Source organism: Oryza glaberrima, chromosome 2, assembly GCF_000147395.1.
Source record: "Oryza glaberrima chromosome 2, OglaRS2, whole genome shotgun sequence".
NCBI lineage: Eukaryota > Viridiplantae > Streptophyta > Magnoliopsida > Poales > Poaceae > Oryza > Oryza glaberrima.
In genome coordinates this window covers 19,102,687-19,121,309 of record NC_068327.1, presented here as the reverse complement: position 1 = coordinate 19,121,309, position 18,623 = coordinate 19,102,687, and the positions used below count along the sequence as shown (strand labels likewise).

At 44.1% G+C, this 18,623-nt stretch overlaps 1 protein-coding gene and 1 pseudogene across 1 annotated transcript; both read right to left on the bottom strand.

Annotated features, from left to right (window-relative positions):
• Positions 1–10,645: 10,645 nt before the first annotated feature.
• On the bottom strand, positions 10,646–12,268 carry LOC127762568 (major pollen allergen Ole e 10-like; annotated as a pseudogene).
• A 4,646-nt stretch (positions 12,269–16,914) lies between these two features.
• Positions 16,915–18,612, bottom strand: LOC127762567 (replication protein A 70 kDa DNA-binding subunit B-like). Its single transcript, XM_052287065.1, has 8 exons — positions 18,441–18,612; positions 18,256–18,358; positions 17,959–18,095; positions 17,810–17,888; positions 17,611–17,731; positions 17,365–17,519; positions 17,110–17,277; positions 16,915–16,990 (listed from the first exon to the last, which is right to left on the bottom strand). Exons 1-8 carry the CDS (start codon positions 18,571–18,573, stop codon positions 16,915–16,917), a joined length of 972 nt encoding a protein of 323 aa, XP_052143025.1. The 5' UTR covers positions 18,574–18,612.
• Between the last annotated feature and the right edge of the window lie 11 nt (positions 18,613–18,623).

Sequence of the window (18,623 nt, the reverse complement as noted above, 5' to 3'; positions counted from 1 at the left end):
GGATAGAGGGTATTAGCTAGTATGTCAGATAACTAGGATGCATGTATACTATGTATACTAGAATTATAGGAATAGATTCTCTTTCTCTTTTCTTTCCACTTAGCATAGATATTTTAGTATGAGAATGAGTAGCTTCCTGCTTGTGTGTCACTCTACCCTTGGATTATCTTAACCCTTGCTTAGACTATGATTATTACAAGTAACATATAAATTATTAGTCAGGTTCTCTCTACTATAATCTTCCCACGGGATTAAACAAATACGATACCCTTGGAATACTCTCGGGTGAAATGCTACAATGGTATATCCGTGCGCTTGTGGATGAACTTTGTAACCATAATATACCAAGAGTATTTCTGCACAATTGCTGGAAATTATGTTTCTAGTAATGTCGTAAGAAATACCAACAGCCACGCCATTGGTTATGGCGTGGCAAAAATTGCCTCATGGTAGTCGTTGCCGTTGAAAAGGTCAATCGGGCGCTGACGTGGCGGGCATGTTGGCCCGGCTTGTTGGCGTGGCAGTGCAAAAAGCCCAGCTATTTTATGTTTCTGAAGAAAAAAATTATGATAAGAAAATTTCATGTGTTAGGAATATTTTTATTAATATCATGACAATTGCTTGTTTATGGTGAACATGCCAAGTTTGTATTTAGAAAATTGGTACTAAAGATCGGATAAAGTATCTGCGGTATTTGTGAGGTATTCCTAGAAAACTTCGTGCGGTTTTGATGGACTTGATTTATGTGTTGAAGATATGAATGGTTCAAGCATTGTCGATTCCTTATTCCTTGTTTTCGCTTCAATTTGGAAGGATGGAAATGACTAAATCCGGCACCACAAAAAGCAATCACCTGAATGCTAGTTGGAGCAATATCGTGATAGGATGGAGGAGTAAGAGCGCAAGTAGAAGGAAGAAAATGCAGTAGGACGCGGATGCAACTTTATTAATAAAAATAAAATAGATCCATTAATGTTCGATTCGTGAACCATACAATAGCAGAAACCATTAGGAGCATACGAAAATAAAGCTAAATCCTCACATTGAGGAACGATACAGGTGTTGACGGTTGTTAAGTACCAAATTAACGCCGTCAATACCAGCATAAGACCCTAAATATAAAACATCCAACATAGTGATAAAGCTTATTTCTAACCATTTCCATGAGTGTTGGTGTATATTTAGATGCAGGTGACGAACCACCTAAGTTGAGACAAAAGATACATAGAGGAGGAGGTGAATTAAACTTCCATATTCAAGCTTATGGAGTTTTGGACCCACGAACCGAATGAAACTCATTCAAATGGGCCAAATGCAACTACATTTGGGCTGAGGGGTTCTCCACCAAAACCCACGAGAAAATTCGGAGCAAAACGGACCAGCAAGGGTTTGGCCGAACCCGTAGCTGCGCCATTCGCCCTAAACTTCACATGCCGGCAGTTGCCGACTTGCTATGACGGTTTCTACCGACTTTACCTGAATAACCGTCATCAGCTAGACACATGGCAAGAGGAGAGTGAAGATGCCATTTAGATGCTTAGCATCTCCACATTCCCAAGGCATCTCTCCACCTATAAATACTCCTCTTTCCCTCATTCACAATACACATCAAGATGTAGAGCTGAATTATAAGAGGCTCTAAGTATACTTTAGCTTCTTTATATGTTCTATAGTATACTTAGAATAGAGAGAGAGAGCAAAATAGAAGAAGTCGAAGGAATCCCGGAGTTGTCGGTAATCTTCTCCTTATTCTTGTACTTTGTTATTTACTCTGGTTCAATAAAAATATCATTCTGAGTAATTAAGATTTGCTTCGTGAGAATTATTCTTGGTTAGTTCCTAATTAGCATACGGGATCATTGTTCACTATAGTCCATAAATTATATAGTGATTGCTTTAGTGTTTAGCTAGCACTAGAGTAGTTATTAATTGCGTAGACGCGGTGTCTGGGTACTTAATTTTCAGTGGTTGCTGCGTATCCCACAGTATGTTAGAGGTAGGTGTAGAGGTGGTGACAGCCCTCAAGAGCACTTAAGTCCTTCCTGTCTGGGTATGTAGTAGAAAGACATCTAGGAAGAGCGGGTTGCCAATGCTTGAAGTATCGCGTTAGGATTAAACTTAAGCTTTCCTTAGACATTGTTTCTCACTAGAAAATCCTCTCTACCCTTTACCTATATTTATCTAGTGTCCATGGATGAACTTGAGAAAGAGATAATCACACACGTTCCCTTGGATTCGATACCCTTGGAATACTCCGTAGGGGAAGTGCTACATCGGTATATCCGTGCACTTGCGGATTCTATCTGTGATCGTAAGAAATACCAACAACGGGTTTGTCTGTGGCGATGAATTAACGACGGCGAATATTAAATATTCACAATTAGCACTAGTTAGGGAACAATACAATGGTGGAATACAACTATTTCTAGACCAACATAAGCACAACATGCTACATAATCACAAATACTTAAAAATATCATGTTCGTGCTATCCCATGTCTAACCCCACTTTTAACCATATCATAAAAAAACCATATTTTCCACGTAAATAACCCTAACAGAATCGAGTACTACTCCATAATACACCTCAATCTACTTCGATCCATCCCCGTGAACCTCATTATTACATATTTCAGTCACATTACATTCAACCCTAAACATTACAATAGATGCAAAAACGAGAGAAAACGAATACCTGACGGGATGGGTTCCCACTCAAAAGAGCTTCAAATCGGAGCAAAAACATAGGATTTTGAGTGGATTTGGATGGATTTGGGGAGGGGGCGCCGGTTTCTTCATCGCTGGGAGAGAGAACAACGGGGAGGAGAAGAAGCGAGGGAGGAAGAAAGGGGCGGGGCAGTGACTGGGGTATATTTCCCCCCACCACGCCAGGCGAGATGGCGTGGCGGTGTTCGCCACCGAGTTTGGCATAGCAAGCCCAGCCGCCCCATGCCACGTCGGCCCCGATTAACCTTGTCAACAGCAACGACTGGCACGGCAGCTCAGTTTGGTCACGCCATCGCGGCTAGCGTGGCGAAAATGTTCATTTTTGAAAATAATTTCCTGTAAAGTCTATTATTAAAATTATTTGTTTAAATGATCTAAAATATAAAAGAAAAATCTGAGGCCAGCGAGTTCGCGTCCCCGTGGAGCGATGGTGCGCTCTGCCTTTCCTAATTCTTTTCAATCATGTGTATTCATACAAAACCGGTGAAATAATAACATATTTTTTAAAAACAATCCTGCCTTGAAGGCATGCAAGGCTGCAACTCCAGTCCAGAGTGGAGACTGCAGAGCAGGGGAAATTTAACTATTTGCCACTTTTTGATTGGACAATTATCCAAATGCCCCTTTTAGCTTTGCACATATTTTTTTCCAATCTGAAGAGATGTCTTCTTAACTATTTGCCACTTTTGCCCACGTGGCATGCTTTTAACGACCAAATTCGGTAAATCACATATTGGATTTGGGGATAAATCTGAAGCGGATTTAGAGGAAATTGGTAGTCTAGGAAACAGAGTTCGCATCGGCTACGAGTTGCATCTGCTGCTATTTGCATCGGTTGCTGTTTGGGAGAAGTCGATATAGCCGATTTCGGCAAGGTGATTCTTGAATCATTGTTAGGGTCGATTGAAGTGCTGCACAAGTGTTGCCACACATGGATTGAGCCCTAAGAAGGCAATTCTATTTATTAATTAGGATATTCTGATAGTTTTCTTAGAGATATTTTCGGTAAGAGTCCGCCTAAGGGAATTATTCGTATTTTGAGTTGTAAGATATTCTGGTAGTTTTCTTAGAGATATTTTTGGTAAGAGTCCGCCTAAGGGACTTATTCGTATTTTGAGTTGTAATAGAGATAGAGTCATGTCCGGCAAGGACATATCATGTATTTTGGGTATAAATATGACCTGAGACCATGTAAACAAAGGACGATAGTTCAATAATACTTTCGGTGCATCGCCACCTTTTTCTACTTTCATTGTTTTGACGAGCTCTTGCTTTCGAGTTGGGCTGCATTGTCACGCCCAGAAATTCCCAAATAGAATTCCAAGCAGAATGTGCATTAAAATCCCCGTCTAGGACCGGCCGGGGTACACAAACGACAATGTTGACACTCAGATCCACGTCTTACAAACATCATAAAAGTCTTACATAAATGCAGCGGAAAAAACGAAAGATAACTGGAGCTAAGCCTTGACTTGAACTGCAGCGGGAACACCACTCCACAGGCATCCTCGACGGCACGGACGAAGCCTACTCCTCGGAGAAACCACCATCTGACACATACTCGTACTCTGGGGTTGGGGAAAAATAGAGCAAGACTAAGTACTACCCACTGTACTCAGCAAGTCATACCGGAATAGGGGTATGATGCAGGGAATTATCAAAGGAGAGCTAGAGTGGTTCATTTGCATAAAGCGAGCATTTATAAACAAAAGTTTAAAGAAGAAAACAGTCATAATAATTAATCAATATTAATCATCCACTGTCCAACGCTATACCACGTTGCGACAGGCCCAACCATCCACCTATACTATCCAATTTCAATAGACTAAACTAGGGTGAAACTAATCACAGTGAATCTGGTTGACCGCCCATAACCGCGGGCACGGCTATTCGAATAGTTTTACTCTAATCAGAGGTGTACAACTGTACCCACAAGACACAGCCCCACGACACGTTTCCGTGCGCCGACATGCCACCACGACATACCGGAAAGAGGCCGTGACAGGACCCTTCGCATAACCCCCTCTAACCAAGCACACCACACCTCAGGTTTCACCCCCACTCCTCGCAAGGCAGCGGGTAGTCCCCTCTCGTGCCTAGGTGAATCTAGAAGCGACAGAGGCCGTCGCAGGGCCCGCCCCACTCCATCACGCCCACCCTTGCCTGGATGCGTCAGCTAGAGGAAAGCTACACTACAAGCCCAGCCGTTGCCCACGCTGGCTTGTGGTAAGCACGATAAATTCTTCCAGGGTTTCCCGCGAACCGGTCCTTAATTGCCATGGGTGCAACTAGCAAAACCATGCACCCACAGCCCACCATGTGATTCATTTTAATTAACCAACACCGAAGCGGTGTCACTAATCCAACAATACCATTAGAACCAACAGTCTAAACATTAATAGGATTTTCCCCATTGTGTACTAGTTGAACTAAGCATGGCTAAGCAATCCCTAGTCCAAAGTCTATTCATGTTATAACTCAAGCTAACAAAGGAACATGGTACCAAAATAGCATGGCTGTAACAATAGGTAAACATCCCATAATAACATTATAAAACAATGCAATATTTGAAGAAAAACAATAGAGCATTTGCAATATAGGATCAACATGTTCAAGTAACAAGCATGACTTGCCTTGCTCTGCTGCTGGAGGAACCTCGGCGACTATTTCGAAGTACACCGGAGCGTCGGAAGAATCGGAATCTAAGCGACAAACAAAGCAAACAATACAAACAGGCTATAAGACTACTGAAACAGAGAACAAAACCATTTTTAATGGATTCTACACATTTTTCCTGATTTACTGAGACTTGAATGGGCTTAAACGGAGCACAAATGAATTAGTTATGAATTTTAGAAGATTCACTGTATTTATTACTATAACAAAAAGTCCTTAAATCATTTATTGCGTAATAAATCCAGGGCTGACGTCATCAAGGGGGCGGCGGCGCCGACGGGCGGGGCCCGCATATCAGCGGCTCAAGGGGAGAGAGGGGCGCCGGCAAGTGGGGCCCCCGGGTCAGCGACCCAAGGCTGCCGGTCCACCGTGGACCGGGACCACGCGGGTGGTCCACCGCTGGTCCACGGGACCGACGGCCTAGATCGCCCCGGGGCCGATCGGACGGGCGGCGGCGACCCGGCTCAGCTCGGCTCAAGGCCGGCTGACCGGCCACGGCGATGGCGACGGCGCGCGCGCGCGCACGCGTTGCCGGCGACGGCAACCGGCGGCGGAGGCGGCGGCGCAAAGGCGACGCGAAGGCAGCGGCGCTAAGCGGCGGCTAGGAAGGAGAGGGTGGGGAATAGAGGGGAGAGGACGCCTCACCAAGGGTGGCCGGTGCGAAGGAAGACGACGGCGAACGGCAACGGCGACCACGGGCAAACGGCGGCGACGGGCGGACGAGGTCCGGAATGCCCTAAGGGAGGAAAAGAGAGAGGTTAGAGGGAGGGAGACGGACCACGGCGATCGGAAACCATGGCCGAAGGCGGCGGACATGGCGGCTCTCACCGTTGCACGGCGGGAATGATGCTCCGGCGGCGAACCTCGACGGAGAAGGGGCGGACGAGGTGGAGTTCGTCCTTGCGAACCCAACGGCGGCGACGGCGCGGCACGGCGGCGAGTCTAGCGGCGGCTAGAGGCGGCCGGAGTGGCGGGAAAGGCGGCGGCGGGTGGTTGCACGGCGCGGGAGCGATGGGGAGCACGAGGGAGTTCGGCGAAATGGGGAAAAAGAGAGAGGAGGTGGCAGTGGAGCTTAAATAGGGGAGGGAAATCCCGGACGTGGCCGGTAGAGGCGGGATTCCACCGGCCAACGCGGGGAGTGGGGGAGGAGAGAGAGGCGGGATTCGAAAATCGAATCCCGGCCATCTCGGGCGCGGGCGCAGGCGAGAGAGAGAGGGGAGTGGGTGCGGGAGGTGCGGCGCATGCGCGGGCGTGGACGACGTGGCCCGGAGGAGGCGGAGGCGGGCGTGGCGACGGTTTCGGCGGTGGTGGCGACGTGGAGCGGGCGGCCGGAGGAAGGGGACGACCCCGACAGGTGGGGTCCACCTGTCGGCGTCCCGGGGAGAGAGGGGAGGCGGGCGGCCGGCCCGCACGGCTTAGCTGGGCCTATTCCTTTGGCTGTCCCAGCGGGAGGGGAGGAAGGAAGGAGAATGGGCCGGCGGCCCATTCAAAGAAAAAGAGAAAGGAAAAGAAAGAAAAAGAAAAAGAATTTTCCCAAGGATTTAAATATTGCTTATGCTCAATTTTAATTGGTTAAAATTATTTCTAGGGCTCTGAAAATTCCACTAAAAATCTTGTTAGCGTATTTCGACATGTAGAACTCAAGAAAAATTCCACATGCCAGTTTTGATTATTATTTGCATTAATTTATTAAGGTTTACTCTTGCTTTACACAGGTATTTTCTTGAGACCATTTATAACTTCAATTTAGGCTTGGGAAAGAACTTCGGGTTGTGACATGCATCGGGTTCGATCTCCGACGAAAAGGTAAAACTTGTTATGGTGGCTTGTGTTCTCGGGACTAGTGATTACATCTTCATGACACTCTAATCTTGTTTATGTAAATCATCGAGTTATCATATATGCTATATAATCTAGATCGATCTTGCTATCTAACCACATCGGCCAACTTCTATCAACGAAAACAACCGATAGGGTTGGATACTGATATTGAATTAAATTATATAGTATATCCACCATCTTGAAAAAGCTTTCATAGACTTGTTTAGATTTTATGTTTCTTCTTATGCTTATTGCTGCATCAGTTAAGTTTGATCTGTTGAGTAATATTTAGAACTATAAAATCTAGCCTGTTTGATGATTGCTAATAGAGATAGCATCGGAGTTTCAGCCGATCTTATCTGATTTAGTTATCTTGATTCTTATATGTTTATTTGATATGCTAAATCTGCCCTTTATATTGAGATCTCACTTAGATAGAATATATCAAGCTTGCTATTGATCCATTAGGTTTTTCCTGATGTTAGATTGATTTCTGTTTGGTATATTACGTCTATATTGATATTTTAGTATAAAGTGGTATCGGAGTACTAGCCGATACATGATAGGTTTGCTTTATCGGCTATGCTATGAGTATATACAATCTTTATTTTGAAGTACTTTTAGACATAAGTGATTTATACTGTCTCAGCATCCCGTTCGATCTATCCCAATCACTTAGTTTAAACTTATTTCGAAACATAGATCGTATATCATTGATATCTACAGCTGATCGAGTAGATCTAACTCTTTCTTTGTTCTATTCCTTATTGGTGATCTAATACATGTTATATCGGCTTAATACTGAACGATACGTCATCGGCAATCCAGCTGATCAGCTATCGTTGATAGATTTAACTTTGCTTTTCTTTGTTTCTTGTTAGTTGCAGGATCAAACCAATTGGCACGCTCAGAACCCGAAAGCAATTTCTTTGGACCTGCACTAGAGCTAAGCAGATCTCTCAGGCCAGTGTGTATTTTTTGCATCAACACAAGCCAACATGGCAACGGAGAGTAAAACCCGATGTGGGGCCCACTAGTCAGCCTCTCCTCTCTCCTTCTTCTCTCCCTCCGGTCCGGACTCCGGCGTGGCGTCGCCACCTCGGTCTCCGTTAGCCACACCACGCCCACCACCGCCGCTACGCCTCCTTCGCCGGCGCTGCCGCCGTGAGGAGCCTGTTCGCCGCCACTACGCCTCCTTCACTGGCGCTCGTCCGCCACCGCTATGCCTCCTCCACCAGTGCCGCCGCTGCTATGCCTCCTCCGCTAGTGCCGTTGCTACACCTCCTCCTCCGCCGATAGCCGCCGCTCCGCCTCACCGCCTCCGCAAGAAGCCTGTCCACCGTCGCTACGCCTCCTCTCTGCCAGCACCGCCGCTCTGCGTCCTCCACCACCGCAAGGAGCTCTGTCCGCCGCTGCTCCTCCTCATATGTCGCCGCTACACCATCATGGCAGCGCCACATCGGGCCGGAGGGAGAGAAGAAGGAGAGAGGAGAGGCTAACTAGTAGGTCCCACACCAGTTTCTACCCTCCCTTGCCATGTTGGCATGCCACGTGGGTAAAAGTGGCAAATTGTTAAGAAGACATCTCTTAAGAGAGCAAAAAGAATATGTGCAAATCTAAAATGGACATTTGAATAATTGTCTAATCTAAAAGTGGTAAATAGTTAAATTCAGACCAACCATTTGCACTTTCCCTGGCCAAAAGGGCAAGCAACGGTAGCAAGCACGCATTATCTCTCTAGTCATATCGCCAGTTCCCCTCTCCCCTATGTCCCTTTCTCCACTCCCAAATCGCATTTCTTGAGCTTCCCAGCAACACAGCACAACTATGGCCAGGAGATAGGATCTCTTCTTCTTCCTCTTCCTCTTCCTCCTCCTCCTCTCCTGCTCCTGCATCCTCTCCCGCGCGCTTCCCTGCTGCTCAGGTCTATGTGCTTATTCCTCTGCTTCCATCTGCACCTTCAGTTCAGTTCACTGTGTATGAACTATCAAAGTGTTGTATAGTTGCTGCTGGCGTCCACAAGGCCAGATCTTCCTTTCTGTTCCCATGTTTTTCCCTTTTCCTTCCCTCTAGCTCCCTAATGCACCGCGTTTGCTCCTCCATTTGGCTAGCATATGACTACGGTTTTTCATCATTCCTCTAATCCTACACCAGTTTTAGAGGTATTTCGACTTGTACATTCCTGTTTGGTTGCAAGAGCTTAGCGTGACGAGGGATTGGACTTGACCAAATTAACAATTTGGTCTTGTTCTTTGGACCGAGAAATTTGATAATACACCATCCAATGGAATGGGGGAACCACGACATAACGCTATTTCGTCTCTTTTCTTACTACTAGTAGAATATGACAAGAGCATGGAAAGGAAATCTAATCCTATCTTCCTATATAGTTGGTACACACTAGGGGCATTTACTCCTATAAAGTAAGACATGTAAGAAGCTACGTCATCAAAAATTTTAAGCCATTTGATCATATTAGTATAAAATATTAGTATAAAGATAATAACCATTGGATCAAGAAACCACTTATTCATCCAATTCAATCATTTATTAGTTATCCATTCACCTCCCTTTGCTCTACCTTACTGTCACACATAGCACTATTATATATTTTGTGCATAACACCATGTTTTCCAAATACTACTCAAATTATTGTTTATTATGTGATTATTGTTTAATATGTATGTTTTTTTTATTACGCATGACAAAATAGCATATAATTATTAGGTATCGTTACCTGAATCTATTTTCAGAAAAAACTTGAGTGAAGTAGAGAAATGCAAATTGTCTAACTATAACGAAACCCATATTGCATATGAAAATAGTATTCATATATTATAACAATACACAATGATGCTTGAAAAAATAAAGCTGAATTGTATTGTAATAATATAAGACATATATAAATCCATATTATCATATATTTTGTATATACATAGAGTTACACCTAACCATTTAAAATTATGATTTTGTTTGACGACAAAACTATAAAACCCGTGGCAAATACGCGGGCTGCCAACTAGTTTATCTATGTTCAATCCCACATCCCACCTAATGGATCATTAGTCCTTTTTAATTGCCTGAATCACGACCGTTTCCTACTCATGGATATTACAAATTGTGTCCTGTTTTTTTTAAAAAAAAACGACTACTCTTTGATTAAGTACTAGTACATCTTTTAGAAGGCTGACCTGAGCTTAATCAGGACATAATAAAAGCCTTTGGTTTGCTAATGATGACACTCAATGACTAATTAACTATTTGTTAGTTAAAACTGCAGGCAAACAAACTGCCCACGATGAACAGGCAACTAATCCAACGATGCCAATCACAGTCCCATCTACAAACCCAGCACCAATAATCATCACTGTTCCTTCCAAAAACCCTACCATCACAATTCCTTTTCAGAGTTGAAATGATTTTCACCTTGATGGTAACGACATTGACGATGCCAAAACACAGCTTCCTGAGCCTGCAAAGGAAATATACACACATAAAATGATCTTTACAACACCAACATAATGACATTGAAATGAGAGGAGATTCATCCTTACTGGGATTCACATTGACAAGCATTGTCGTCCCCCCAAAATCGCAGCTGGAGGGTGCAGGGCTCCTCTGGTAATAGCTGTTGAAAGCGTACACTGCTGCACAACTGATCTTTGCCACCGGGTGGCAACTGTTTTTTTTTTCCCGGTTATGCAATCGGGACGAGTAATCCGGGACTAAAGATACCCATTTTTAGTCCCGGTTGAAATAACCGGGACTAAAAATAGATCTTTAGGACTAAAGAGAGAATAGCGGCGGTCCTTCGTCCCCTTTTCTTTTTCTTTAATCCCTGTATTTTCTCCCAAATCCAGTGGGATGCATATTCCCAAATCAAACCCTAAATCGCCAAATCAAAAGTGACATCCCAAATCATTCACATCCCAAATCTTTAGGTTATTTATACACAAAAATCAAATACATCACAAGTGAATCACAAATTAAGATTGTTGTGTTCCAAATCAAATACATCACAAATCAGATCAATGCAATGAATCACCAAATTATACATCTTAGTGAATCACAAATTATATGAAAAAAAAGAAAGGAGGAGAGGGCGCCGATGCTGCCCCGCCGGCCGCCGGCCCCATGCCCGCCGGCGCCCACCGCCTGTGGCCCCGCTGCCGTGCGCGGGCCTGCCGGCCGCCTTCCCGCCGCTGCAGCGCGCGGCCCCGCCGGCCGCCGCCGCCGAGCGCGGCCCCACTGGGCGCCGGCCGCCTGCCCGCCGGATGGAAAGGGAGGAAGAGGGGAGGAGAGGGGATCTGTGGGAGGGAAGAGGAAAGGGAGGAGGAAGAAGAGAAGGGGCCGGATCTGTGGGTTGAGAGGATAAGTGTGGTTGAGAGGATAAGGGAGAGGGATTATATACTACGCGTTGAATTTTAATCCCGGTTGGTAATGATCATCTTAATCTTTAGTGCCGGTTAGAAAGACCAACCAGGATTAAAATAGTGATCTTTAGTCTCGGTTGGTGCACCAACTGGGACTAAAGATCATTGGCACCCTAACAGGCTGACAGGGGATGAACCATCTTTAGTCCCGGTTGTTGTTACCAATCGGGACTAAAGATCATATAATGGTTGTGAGATTTTTAACCGGGGCTAAAGATCGTTTTTGGAACTAGGACTATTGTGGTTTTTTTCCACCAGGCAAAGATCACTTCTCCGGTAGTGATAAGATGCATGTGCACCTAAGGTATTTGGATAATAACAAGTGCCTGATGGTTGTATTGCTAAGCAATCTGCTCCTCCAATGCCGCACGCTTAGTCCAGTGCATTCTTAAGTGCAGTATCTGCTGAGTCAGCCTTGGCCACACACCATAGTTGCTGCCCGGAAAGACCTGGGGCAGTGGGTGGAGTTGTGGTGAGAGCAGGAGGTGGCATGCTGATAGCAGGCGTCATTGGGTTTGATGTTGGGTTTGTCAATGATGCAGAAGGAGGAGAGGTTGAAGTCGTCGGCAGCGGGTATGCCGCAGGTGCAGGTGAGGTGGAAGGATTCACCATTGAGGGGGCAGTAATGGGTGTAGGGAGAGGATTCAAGGGACACCTTCTTCACGGCAATCTCCACTCGGGATACCAGAAGCACTCACCTTGTACACCCTTCCAAATCCTCCAAAGCCAAGCAATCGCTCATCAGAGAAACCATTGGTGGCACGGAACATATCCTTGTATGAGAACCAGTGGCCCAAACGCAACCTCCCAATTCTCTTTAAGCTCCGCATACCTACGTCGTCTCCGGTGAATGACGAGAACAGCCGATCGAGGCTATCGGCAATAGTATCTTCAGAACGTTGGACGGAGCCCTGCCGATCGTGACAGGCAACGCCGGCAGGTTTGATACGTTTAGCGATGGTGCTGGCCCGTCCATCTTGAAGCTCCAGGCAAGCACGTAGTGGCGCGTGGCTCGCGACGACGCCGGTGGACGAGGAGAAGCCGACGTAGGCTTCGTCTTCTATCACGGCCGAGAGGTTCACGGCGGCGGAGAGCAGCGGCGTCCTCGGTTTGGGCAGCTCGAGGGGAGCCATGGTGACGTTGACAAGCGAGGTGCGCGCGTCGAAGTCCACCCAACACCCGCGCCGCCGCGCGGCTGAGCAGTGCAACTCCGAAAAGTAGAGTGAGAAACACATGTGGTAGTATTAGTAAGGCTATCCCACCCTAAAATTTTACATCTTTTCACATCGAACGTTTGAACACATGTATAAAGTAACTAATTACACAAATTGTGACTAATTTGCGAGATGAATCTTTTAAGCATAATTGCTATATGATTTGACAATATGGTGCTGCAGTAAACATTTGCTAATGACGGATTAATTAGGCTTAATAAATTTGTCTCGCGGTTTACTAACGGACTAGAAAAACAAATAACATAAAAAGTAAACAAACATGTATATCTCAATTTTAGATGAATTTTGCAAGTTGAATTGCTCAATTCGGAGTTCGTATGAATTAGATATGAATTTTAGAAGTTTTGAGCCATTTAAATGAATTTCTAGAATTATTATTGATTTATTGCGTAATTATTAATTAATTTTACAAAGGAAAAGGCATTTGCTGCCGCAGCAAGGGGAGAGGCGCGGACCAGGTCCACAAAGAGCTGGCCCCACACATCAGCGGGTCAAAGGATTTGGTCCACTGTGGACCGAGTCCACGGTAGTGGTGCGTGGCAGAGGGGCGGGTTGGCTCGCCGGCCAACTCAACTAGGCGGCGGCGGCGTGTAGCCGGACGGCCACCAGCGGCGACACCGGCGGTGAGTGGCAGCGCGCGGAGCAGCGGAAGGGATGGGAGAGGGAGGGGGTCCTCACCGTGGGGCGCTGGCGAGGGGCGGCGGCCAAAAGGGCACGGCAGCAAGTGGTGGCAGCAGTGGGCTCCTCGGGGAGGCAACATGGACGGCAGCCCGACGGCTTCCGACGAAGGAGGAGGAGGGGCCGAGGCACGGCGCGGCCTGGGAGATGTTATTACATTTTTTTTTATTAGGTATAGATATAAATTAGGTATATAGATATATATATATAATAGGAGTTAATTTTTCCCGAAGATGTTTTTTAGCCGCTCAAAGGGGTTCTCGTCAGTAGATCATGCTTGTATCTGTTTTTGGTGCAAATAAATTGGATTAGTGGGCCTAGGCCTGAATGGAAGCTACGTAGGCCTATATCCTAGACGTGTGAAAAATACGGATGTTATCTAGTAAGGGAATCAAACAGAAAAAAGATTTTCACAGCAAAAATTCGTGCGCCTTGATCAAGAGTCGGACAACACAGGAAAATACGCGTGCGAATCGTATGGGCGACGTACGAAATTATTGATAAAAACATCTTGAATTTTTATAATAGTTAAAGATATGGGATATCAACTTGGTTAAGTTACGTATTTTGAATTTAAACAATGTCACTTATCATATTTATTGGAACATTTTTCAACTGACTTACCTTAAAAAAAAGTAAAATTTGTGGATTAGCACATTTTTTCATTTTTAATTGTTTTCAATACTTGCTACTTTTTTTATATATTTAATTTAATAATTTAATATTTAAATAATTGGTTTTCTTTTGAGACGTACCTTGTCTTAGATTTTAAATGATATTAATGTTAAATTCTAATTATTAATGCACATGCATGCACTGCGGCTGGGTGCGCATATGCGAGAGATCCGGAGAGAGCTACAAATCGGACGTCCCATTTTTTTTTAGAAAAATCGGGCACCCATGTCATCATAACGTCATCCTGCATGCATGCATCTAAGCGAACTTTAAACTATTTTTTCTCTTAAATTATTTATCCAAGTCATGATCTGATTGCACTATTAAATCCATTGCAATTAAATCTTTAAAACAAGACCACACATGGATATAATCCAATGAAAAAAATTGAGCTTATTATTGAATTATTTTTAAATATTGCACGCTGTTGCACCAAGTATATCGGAATTGTTTAACTAACTAGATCGAAAATATTTCATCAGACACTGTTTCACCTTATATGAAAATAACGTTTCAGCGAATAGCGAAAGGATGTTTTAATTCACTATAACATTTGATCCATATATAGTGAAATATTATCAATACACTAGGTGAAATATTTTTTGTGGAACAAAAAATGAAACGAGTTCCCTTAATAAAGGGTTTCCATAATATGTGGGTGATTTGTTGCAAAAGAATATTTCAATTCATTGCAACATTAGATCTATACATAGTGAAACATTGTGAGTACACTAGGTGTAACATTTTTAGTGGAAAAAAAATAAAACGGATTCCCTTAAAAGAGGGTTTTCCAAAATATGTGGGTGATTTGTTGCAACGGAATATGTGGTGGGGATACGTGGCAGCATGAGGGCTCTGCGCGCGTGAGAGAGACGTGGGCGGCACAACAGGCGGCGTGTGAGCCCCGGCAGCAGCAGCGATACGTCCGATATTTGGCCTCCCACCGGACGGGCGATTAGAAGCATTTTTCTGAGAGATCCAGAAAGATATACTTGCAAGTTGCGAGACAGTACATCAGATCGCTGTGCACAGCATGTCTTTTATCTCGTTGCTCCACGTATAATTAAATTACAGTGCCATTTGAAGCAATAGAATGCTGGCAGAATGGCCAGCTTGAGATTAGTAGATTCTGTAATTATTTTTTTGAGTAAATTACATCTTGGGCCACTCTTTTTTACCAATGTTGCAATTTGGACTAGGGATGAACAAACTTGTTCACTTTAGACTACCTATCTTCACTGGTTGTTTTAGTTTGGACTGTTTCTTTTACCTCTAGCTCCCCCTCTCTCCTCTCTTTCTCTCTCCACTCATGGGCAGGAAGAACCACCACTACAAAGTGAGCCACTTGCCAGTGCCGTGCTTGCACGGGAGCTCCGCCGGCACCAGCTTCAACGCCATGTGCTTGAAATGGCCTCCGCACCCTGGTTGCACTTGACAGAAATAAAGAAGAAAATGGCAAAAGAAATTCCCCATTACCATGTGGAGGTATAGCTCGAGCTCAACTACCGTGCCGTGAATTTATACTAGGTAATAAGGCGCGCTTCGCGCGCCCTACCATTAGGCAAACAACATAAAAAAGCAGAGAAGTCATGATGACAGGAAACGCACGGGCTACAACCTAGTTATCGCAACAAATTAAAATGCCAATGCCATGCATGCGACATAATAAGAAATGAGGAGATGGACTCAAGAAACATGGATGAGTCTTAAGATTGGTCTAACATTACTAAGCGAAACCTGAGAAGGTATCATTGAGCTAAGCCAATGCCAACTGTTCAAAGTCCATTGCCGTACTGACATATTGGCAACTGTAATGGACTTTGAGCACGTGGTTGGACTATAGCTAATGTAACCATAATAAGCTTACAAACATTGCTAAAGATGGTTCCAAAAGAGATGGGAACAATAATTTCGAAAGTAACTAAGAAGTAATAGCTGGAGATCAACAGTTTATAGCAAAAGGTTCAGACATATGGCAAAGACAGCATTCTTCCATGCGCTTCGGTTCAGGCAGACGAAGATGCTACAACTTGGTGGCCAAAATGCTTGAGTGGGCATGCATGTATACTGGATCAAGCGTCAGCTGACAGGCTGCAAGAAGAATGAATTATATACTGTATGCACAAATAGCAGCCAAGCTAAACCAGTGAATATACCTAACAGTGGTTTCTTTCTCATCGCTGTCACCTTCCTTGAATAGTTTCTTAACTGCTGGTTGTGCTTGAGAAGGAGGACCTCTGATAACATCAGACCATGTTTTAGGAAAGCAATTTTTTTTAAAAAAAAATGAAGAACCACATGTCAAATGAAAAAAAAAACAATCTACCTCTTCCTAGACTTGCTCTTTGAGCCAGATGCATGAGCCAGTAGTGTATCATCATCAGGAATAGCTGGAGCTTGCACTTTCTGCAAAGAATTTTATTAGTTTGCTATCATGATCAATAAGCAAGACCATAAATGTGTAGGAGACTATAGAAGTAGCAAAATAATAACTTATCAGTCACTACCTGGGACATTGGTGGAGAAAAAGCAGCAGAAATGTCATCCTGATCTATGCTGACAGAGCACTTGCTGGTTGGTGTGTGCACAACTTGGCTTTTGTCCGTGGTAATAACACGCCTTGGCAGTGGAGAGCTGGCTGCAGTTGAACCGGGTGAAGCTATGCCAAGTTCACTTCCCCTTGATGGTGACATCAATGAGCCACTTGGTCCAGGTGAAATCATGGCTGAAGAACTCTGGGAAGCACCTGGGGACATCAACATAAGAGGTTCACCAGGAGCATCAATGGAGACAATGCTGTTGACCTGGAATGAGATATCCCCAAACTTAAGCGTATTTTCTGTGAAGCTGACATTCCACACAAACGACTTCCCAACTAAAGCCGTTATTTCATCAGGGATAAAATCACTGTCAGCTGGTGCTTCCTCAATAAGAGCTTCAACTGGCCTTCGCACAATGCGCTGGGCTGTTCTTCCAAAGAGAACAAACATAGCATCATCAGAGTCATCTCCAGCTATGACTACTATCCTGTACCTGTAAGTTATGTTCGCGTAGAGAAAAGCATGAGAAGATCTGGAAAGCACTTGCAATGTCAAGATAAATGGTAACAGTTTTTTTTACCTTGGTACTGCCACTGCGATGTTGGAACAGCTAGTGCATTTATAGGTGGACCCATAAGGTTTTGCAACCTTGAAGCATCTTTGACATGAACCATACCACCAACACTTATCATTGCAGATCCTTCGAACGGTTACATGAGCTTGAAATCGAACCTTCTGTAACAAATGGAGCAATTAGCAGAGTAAGAGCAGGTCTAAATAGCATAAGACAAACATGTTGTTTTGATCTATCGCAATTAGCATTTACCTTGCACTTGTGAGGATTGATCTCTAGAAGTTCACGCACAGTCTTGTTCTCAGCGACTTCCTCAACAGCTGCTCTGGCTGGAGCCTCAATCCAATTGATTGGCTGGAAGTTTGTCCCAGTCCTGTAAATTACATTGATATCAGGAAACATGTAGAAGACATATGGAGTTATACATTGAAATAATATAATCTATACTAACTTGTCCTTTAATTCAACTATCGCAGGTACATCAATGTTAATGTACCATTTGCAAGCAGAACCTCCAGATAGTGCCAATCCTTCAATTTTAAATTGATTGGTTAGAATGCATGATACAAATATGAGTTATGTTGTAGTTTTATTGGTTACCTATGCCTGGGTAGTTCTTCGCAAGAGTTCCAACAAACAGAATAATCTGAGGTTCACTCTTACCAGCCTTGTGTATAGCGTCAGCCTCAAACGCAGATGCTTGTTCAGCCCAGAGAGACACATTCAAGGTAGAATTGCTATTTGTGTAAAAAAGCAGGAAAAATGTGGTGTACATGTTAAGAATATCAATAAATTTTATTAGAGTGGCTATTGGCTGTGTTTGTGCTAGTTTTATTAGTTGTTAGTGGTCAGGATAAATAAATAAGCAAGGAACAAAATAAGAGGCATAGAGAATACTTTGCATCGCGTATCTGAATAGTTCTTTTCAAGCTGTCAGCATCCCTTGATCTAGGACGAAGCATTGTGGGTGTAGATATGTCAGTAATGACACCCATAACATCTGAATAAATACGAAGATTTTAGCACTTGATCAGTAAAGTATTATATAAGACCAATAGAAATATAAGACTAACATGGCTCACCAATAAAAAAATCATTATTGTCCACAAACTTAGCAACATCATCGAAAGGTGTCAGGGAGAAAACCACAGTAGGGAAATCAATAGGAACTTCAATGCACTCCTCAACAGTTGTCCACCTAGTGAAAGTGATCATTAGTTCATTGGCAACTGGCTTGTAGCTCCTGTTTGCATTCTTCACACGGT

Bases quoted from the DNA above. Each gene is read 5' to 3' on its own strand.
- LOC127762567 (XM_052287065.1), bottom strand. From the start codon at position 18,573: ATGATCACTTTCACTAGGTGGACAACTGTTGAGGAGTGCATTGAAGTT. The intron at 17,278-17,364 runs GTAAAAAAAACT...CATAACTTACAG, and splicing joins ATCGCAGTGGCAGTACCAAG to GTACAGGATAGTAGTCATAG. The intron at 16,991-17,109 runs GTTTGTGTGGAA...TGATGTCCCCAG, and splicing joins ACGGCTTTAGTTGGGAAGTC to GTGCTTCCCAGAGTTCTTCA.